General features: G+C 47.6%; 2 protein-coding genes across 3 annotated transcripts in view; both read left to right on the top strand.

Annotated features, from left to right (window-relative positions):
* The window catches only part of LOC126986034 (neuronal PAS domain-containing protein 2-like), a gene marked incomplete in the record, with an annotated part of 127,321 nt that overhangs the window by 50,394 nt on the left and 69,427 nt on the right, over positions 1-7,500 (top strand).
* The window catches only part of LOC126986446 (hemicentin-2-like), a 33,259-nt gene that overhangs the window by 12,457 nt on the left and 13,302 nt on the right, over positions 1-7,500 (top strand). Inside the window, exon 1 of one of the 2 annotated variants that reach the window (XM_050842608.1) lies at positions 1,488-1,542. The exons of the other annotated variant lie outside the window; for it this stretch is intronic. Within the exon in view, the coding sequence (XP_050698565.1) occupies positions 1,497-1,542 (46 nt within the window). The 5' untranslated portion in view covers positions 1,488-1,496. Of the gene's footprint in view, positions 1-1,487; positions 1,543-7,500 lie in introns of those variants that run through there. 2 annotated transcript variants of the gene reach the window in all.

The following is a 7,500-nucleotide window of genomic DNA, read 5'->3' as shown; positions in this document are numbered from 1 at the left end:
ACAGACAGACAGACAGACAGACATAGAGATAGACAGACAGACAGACAGACAGACAGACAGACAGACAGACAGACAGACACACACACACACAGACATACATACAGACAGACAGACAGACAGACAGACAGACAGAGAGATAGACAGACAGACAGACAGACAGACAGACAGACAAGAAAAACACACAAACACACAAACACACTCTCACTCAAACAGACACACACACAAAAAAAATAATGATAAGTCTATGAAAATTACCAGAAAAAGAAGAAAGCAATTGAGAAAAAAGAAGAAAAAAAGAAGAGAAAGAGGAAGAGGAAGTAGAAGATAGATCATAAGAAAGAGCAAAGGTGAGAAGAGGAGAAAAAGATGATGATAGGGAAGAGAGGAAGGGCAAAGGTGGATGAAGAAGAGTAGATGAGATGACGAGGATGCTGGGAAGATAAGATGATGATGGGTGGATGTCCGGGAGATGAAGGTGGGGGGGTAGGGGGAAGGGGAGGGAGAGGATGGAAGGGAGCCAGAAAGAAGAGGGGAGGGAAATAAGAGAGAAAATATGATATAGAATTAAGAGAAGGAAGAAGAGAAACATTGAAACATGGAAAGGCAGGCTACAGGAATTCTATTGGCTCATTACGAGGAGGAAGAGGAGGGGGTGTAGGGGTGAGGAAGAGAAGGGGGAGGAGGGGGTGCAAGGAGAGGAGTTAGAGGTGGGGTGAGAGGAAAGGGGAGTTAAGGGGATGCTAGGGTGAGGAGGGAGGGAGGGTGTGATGGGGTGGAGGGAAGGGATAGGAAGTGTGGGGGAGGAAGGGTGACTGTAGGGGTTAGAGGGGTGAGGGAGGAAGGGGAAGGAAGGGGACGAGGGAGGAGGGTAGAGAGGGTAGGGGTGAAATGGAGAAAGGGGAAAGAGGGGAGTGAGGGAGACGGGAAGGAGGGAGAGGAGGGATGAGGGGTTAGGCAGGGAAGGGAGGGAAAGAGAGGGGGGGGGGAGGGAGGGAGGAGGAAGGGGATAAAGGGGGTACGGGAGAGGCAAGGTGATGGGTGGATATGGGGGGGGTGGGGACAGGGAGGGGGGAAAGGGGGGGAGGGGAGGAAGGCATGGTGAGGGGGAGGGGGTTAGATAGGGGAGGTTAGAATGAAGGGGTGAGGGAGGGTAGGGGTGGGGATGGATGGGGGTTGGACAGGTTGAGGGGGGAGGGAGAGTGAGGGGGGATGAGGAAGGGGAGTTAGGTAGGGGAGGGGTGAGAGTGAAGGGGGTAGAGGGGGTGGGGATGGGAGGGGGTTGCACAGGTTGAAGGGGAAGGGGGAGTGAGGGATGATGAGGAAGGGGAGTTAGGTAGGGGAGGGGTGAGAGTGAAGGGGGTAGAGGGGCTGGGGATGGGTGGGGGTTGCACAGGTTGAGGGGGGAGGGGTAAGAGAGGGGGGAGGGGGTGTGAGGGGGAGGCGAGGTGTGGGAGCTGTGCAGGTTAGCGTTCAGTCTCTTACCTGGCGCCCGAGACATGACACCTGGACGCCCGCTGCTCGTTGCCTGCTGCCTGCTCGCTGGTACGTGTGTGTGTGTGTGTGTGTGTGTGTGTGTGTGTGTGTGTGTGTGTGTGTGTGTGTGTGTGTGTTTCGTTTCTTGTACTTTCCTCTTTTTTTATAATCGTCGTTTTTTTAAATTTTTTTATCCCATATTTTTTTTAGGACCCTGTGTGTGTGTGTGTGTGTGTGTGTGTGTGTGTGTGTGTGTGTGTGTGTGTGTTTGACCATTATTTTCGTCCATTCACACTTCATGCAATATCCTGTTTTTTTTTCCTCTGCTTTTCTACTTTACTTTTTTTTCTTATTTCCTTTCATCTGCTTATTTGTTTCTCCTTCATGTTGTTGAGTGTGTGTTTCCTTCCTATGCAACACTCATTTCTTCACACACCACATGCTTCTCAAGCTCTCCCTCACTAATTTCCCTTCCCTTCCTTTCCCTTCCCTTCCCTTCCTTTCCCTTCCCTCACCTTCCCTTCCTTCACTGGCATTCCTTTTCCCTTCCCTTCCCTCACCTTCCCTTCCTTCCCTGGCATTCCTTTTCCATTTCCTTCCCTCACCTTCCCTTCCTTCCCTGGCATTCCTTTTCCCTCCTTCCCTCACCTTCCCTTCCTTCACTTGCATTCCTTTTTCATCTCCTTCCCTCACCTTCCCTTCCTTCCCTTGCATTCCTTTTCCCTTCCCTTCCCTCACCTTCCCTTCCTTCCCTGGCATTCCTATTCCAATTCCTTCCTTTCCTTCCCTTCCCTCACCTTCCTTTCCTTTCCCTTCCCTTCCCTCCCTGGTAAGACATCTCCTCCAAGCTCTCCCTCACCTAAGAAAAACGTGTTCCAAGCTCTCCCTCACTAAGACACGTGTTCCAAGCTCTCCCTCACCATGAATCAAGACTCTGCAAACTGTGGTGACCCTGGGTACTCAGTGTGGTGACCCTGGGTACTCAGTCTTCACTCATCACAGGCTTGAGGATCAGTGAGACGTAGATGAGTACAGTTGTCACCTGCTTCCATACCGTCACTGATGATTGGAGAGGATAACTTTGTTGGTGGAAAAATGGTAGAATATTGGGTAGGGCGCCGTAGGTCTCAGTGAGGGTATGGCTAGAGACAGGGTGAGGTCGGGAAAGGGAGGAACCAAAGGGGGGAAAATTGGAAGAGGGGATATATTTGGCAAAGGGAGGTGGATGAAAGAGCGTGAGCATTACCTAGAGGCCTTCAGAGTATAAACACAGAAGATGAAAGTGAAATAGAAATGACAAATGCGGGAATGAGGAGGATGAGGAGAAGGAGGAGGAGGAGAATCAGAGGCTCTTCAAGGCTCCCAAAACTTAAATGGTGGGCGTGGAGACATCGCTGACCCTGGTTCGACCCCCCCCCCCCCCCGCCGCAACTAACTGTCAATTTTCCAACAATGTAGACTACCCACATTAAGCAATCTCAACTAAGTCTTCGGTCAAAGGGAGGATCAAGCAAGCGGTGGGGGACAGGAACAACACAGGCCAGGCAAAACCACATTCAAGCACACACATATAACAAGGCCCTTTCTAGGAGTTGTGGGGAGCAATTCCATGGGTAGTTCTATGATCGTGGTGGTAGTCTGACAAACCTTCTATTCTATTACGGGAAAAACAAACTCATGACAACCCGATTAATCTCCTTTGAGGCCTTGGGAAATTGTTGATGTGGGAGATAAAAGCTTTTGAGAATTGAGGCTTTCCTGGGAGTTGTGGGGGGCATCTCCACGGGTAGTTCTATGACCCTGGTGGTAGTCTGACAAACCTATTGTACTATTACGGGAAAAACAAACTCATGACAACCCGATTAATGTCCTTTGAGGCCTTGGGAAATTGTTGATGTGGGAGATAAAAGCTTTTGAGAATTGAGGCTTTCCTGGGAGTTGTGGGGGGCATCTCCACGGGTAGTTCTATGACCCTGGTGGTAGTCTGACAAACCTTCTGTACTATTACGGGAGAAACAAACTCATGACAACCCGATTAATCTCCTTTGAGGCCTTGGGAAATTGTTGATGTGGGAGATAAAAGCTTTTGAGAATTGAAGCTTTCCTGGGAGTTGTGGGGGGCATCTCCATGGGTAGTTCTATGACCCCGGTGGTAGTCTGACAAACCTTCTGTACTATTACGGGAAAAACAAACTCATGACAACCCGATTAATCTCCTTTGAGGCCTTGGGAAATAATTGATGTGAGAGACAGAAGCTTTTGAGAATGTCGACCGAATAGAGGACTCACGTTAGCCACTGTAAATAAAATCCGCCCGCTTGACTAAGAACATGGGTCCGTCTGCCATAGCCCCTTAAGAGAGCCTACCAGTGCTTTAGGCCTCTCATAAAGGAAGATAATGGTGATGAAGGCAATGGTGGTGATGATGGTTGTGGTGGTGAGGGTGGTGGTGGTGGATGCTGCGGTGTTGGGAGATGAAAAAGATGAGATGTTTATGTGGAGATGAGAGGAGTGAGTTAGGATGCTGTGTCTAATCGCATGCCTTCCTGTTTCTCTTTCTCCTCCTCTTCCTCCTCGTCTTCCACGTCCTCCTCCTCCTTTTCCTCCTCCTCCTTCATCTCGTTGTCGCCCTCCCCCTCCTCCTCTTCTTCCTCCTCCTTCTCCTCATCCTCCTTCATCTTGTTTCACCCTCCTCCTCCTCCTCCTCCTCCTCCTCTTTGTTCTCTTTATCGCCTCCATGTAATTTTTCTTCCATTGTTATTCTTGTTTTTTCTTGTTGTTGTTGTTGTTGTTGTTGTTGTTGTTGTTGTTGTTGTTGTTTTCTTCACTTCCTCCACATGTACGTATGCATTCAATGACACACACACACACACACACACACACACACACACACACACACACACACACACACACACACACACACACACACACACACACCTGTTCATTACTACCTGCTCCTGAGGGTGAGTGAACGCGTGTTTTTTTTCTTCCTTTAATTGGACGGAAGTGACGTAATGAGTTGGTCTTTCACGCACCTGTCTGTTTGGGTCCCTGTTTGTTTGTTTGTTTGTTTTCTTTGTTTGTTTTCTTTGTTGTTTTTGTTTGTTTAGTTCTTGTTTGTTTTTGTTTGTTGTTTTTGTTTGTTTACTTCTTGTTTATTTGTTTGTTTGTTTGTTTGTTTGTTTGTTTGTTTGTTTTCTTTGTTGTTTTTGTTTGTTTGTTATTATCTATCTGTTTGCATTATCTTTGTCTACTACTACTACTACTACTACTACTACTACTACTTCTACTACTACTACTACTACTACTACTACTGCTACTACTACTACTACTACTACTACTACTACTACTACTACTACTACTACTACTACTACTACTACTACTACTACTACTACTACTACTACTACTACTACTACTACTACTACTACTACTACTACTACTACTACTACTACTACTACTACTACTACTACTGCTACTACTACTACTACTACTACTACTACTACTACTACTACTACTACTACTACTACTACTACTACTACTACTACTACTACTACTACTACTACTACTACTACTACTACTACTACTACTTCTACCAATACAACAACTACTACCTCTCTCTCTCTCGCTCTCTCTCTCTCTCTCTCTCTCTCTCTCTCTCTCTCTCTCTCTCTCTCTCTCTCTCTCTCTCTCTCTCTCTCTCTCTGTTAACGTTTATTTATGTGAGTTTTGTAGTAGCAGTAGTAGTAGTAGTAGTAGTAGTAGTAGTAGTAGTAGTAGAAGTTGTTGTTGTATTAAGAGGTGAAAACGATGAAGTAGTAGTAGTAGTAGTAGTAGTAGTAGTAGTAGTAGTAATAATGTAACAGGAGGGTGTAGGGTGGTGCCAGATGTCGTTGACCGTTTGACCTTCGTTCCGGTCATAATGGCTTTCTTACCTGCCCCCTCCCCCCCCCCTTCCCTCCCCCCCTTCCCTCCCCCTCTCTCCATCTCTCTTCCTCCTCCGTCTCCTTCACGTCCTTTGTCCATTTCTTTCAAACCCTTGCTTATTTCCTCTCTCTCTCTCTCTCTCTCTCTCTCTCTCTCTCTCTCTCTCTCTCTCTCTCTCTCTCTCTCTCTCTCTCTCTCTCTCTCTCTCTCTCTCTCTCTCTCTCTCTCTCTCTCTCTCTCTCTCTCTCTCTCTCTCTCTCTCTCTCTCTCTCTCTCTCTCTCTCTCTCTCTCTCTCTCTCTCTCTCTCTCTCTCTCTCTCTCTCTCTCTCTCTCTCTCTCTTCGTTTCTTCTCTTCTCATTTCCTTTCCTTCTCCTTCCCTTTTCTTTCTTTCCTCTTTTCCTCTTTTCTTCTCATTTCTTTTCTTCCTTTCTTTCAGCTTTCCTTTCCATATCCTCTTCTTCCCTTCTTCCTTTTCTCTCCTTTTTTCCCATTTCTCTTTTCCTTATTTTCCCTCCTTTCTTTCCTCCCCTCTTTTTCCTTTCCCTATCCTTTTTCTCTTCCCTCCTTTCTTCTTTCTCTCCCTCTTCCCCTTCCTTCCTTTCCCTGTATTTCCCTTCTCTTCTTATTTACTTAATTTCTCTCTTCCAGTCATACTTTCCTTATCCTTTCCTTCTCTCTATCCTTTTCCTTCCTTCCCTTTTCTCTCTTCTTCCACTTCTCTTTCCTTCTTTTCCATGTCTTTTTCTTTTTTTCTCTTTTCTTTTTCATCCTCATTCTTTCCTTCTTTCTGCTGTCTCCCCTCTTTCCTCCCTCCCCTTTCCTTCTTTTTTTCTCTCTCTCTCCTTTTCCTTCTTTACCTTCCATACTTTCTCGCCTTTATTTTCCCAGTTATCATTTTCTTCCCTTCTTCCTTCTCCCTCCTTCCAATTCTTCCTTCCCCTTCCTTTCCCTTTATTTTCCTACTTCCTATTACCCATTTCTTCCTCTTCTTTATTTCCTCCGGCGGGCTCTTCGTGTGGGTGCCTGGAACATCCTTGGCCTCTGGGAGAATCATGGAATACCTCATTAGAACATAAGAACATAAGAACGTTAGGAGTCTGCAAGAGGCCGGTTCTGTCAGCTGATCTCGGGAGGCTAAGAGTGGACATAGTAGGGATCAGTGACGAGGAGGCCTGGGAATGGAGAGACCAGCAGTAAGGGCTATACCGGGTGAGGTGCTCGTTGCAAGGGAGTAGCAATTTCTAGTCGCCTGTAGTCTCTGTCGTTGGGGTTACTTCGGTTGATGCTGGGGAGGTTGAAGCACATCTTGGCTTCATATCTCTTATTGCAGTGTACGTCCCTACCGAGATATGCGGGCTTTAGGAGAAGGAGATGTTCTACGCCAAGCTTGCCTCTATGGTTGACCAGTGCCCCCACGCGACACAGTCTTGGGCGAATTCAATGCAGTTACTGGCACACAGAGAGAGATGGCTACGATATGCTGACTTGAGGAGAAGGGAGATGTTCTACGCCAAGCTTGCCTCTATGGTTGACCAGTGCCCCAACGCGACACACTCATTGTCTTGGGCGAATTCACCCCTTGGCTGCGGATTTCCTACAGTCAGACCTCACCAAGCTACAGGAATGGAACAAAAAGTGGCTGCTACAATTCAATGAAGAAAAATGTAAAGTCCTGCACCTTGGGAGGGGATATCCAGCACACCAATACCACATGGGAAACACTCCACTATCCACCACAGAGGCAGAGAAAGACCTGGGAGTATATATTACCGGGATACCAGTAAAAGCCAAATCTGTGCCAATCGCAGCGGACGGGTTCAATGCAGTTCCTGGCACGGAGAGATGGTTACGAGCTGTGTGTTTGGTCCCCGCGGCTCTAGCGCCAGGAACGTAAACAGACCACTCTTCCTGAACCTTGCGAAGTACAGTAGAATTACGATTGGTGGTGGTTTATCCGTCTGGCCGTCCGCCCGTCCGCACTCCTTGGCCGAGGCGTCGCGGCGGCCACAGGAACGCTCCCTTTACGACGTAACTGCCACGCTCGGATCGCTCTGTGGTTTTGGGCTCGGTCTTGGCCGTCGCGTGTTTGTGGTCTGGATGT

Source organism: Eriocheir sinensis, chromosome 61 (assembly GCF_024679095.1).
Source record: "Eriocheir sinensis breed Jianghai 21 chromosome 61, ASM2467909v1, whole genome shotgun sequence".
NCBI lineage: Eukaryota > Metazoa > Arthropoda > Malacostraca > Decapoda > Varunidae > Eriocheir > Eriocheir sinensis.
This window is presented reverse-complemented; position numbering and strand designations above follow the sequence as displayed.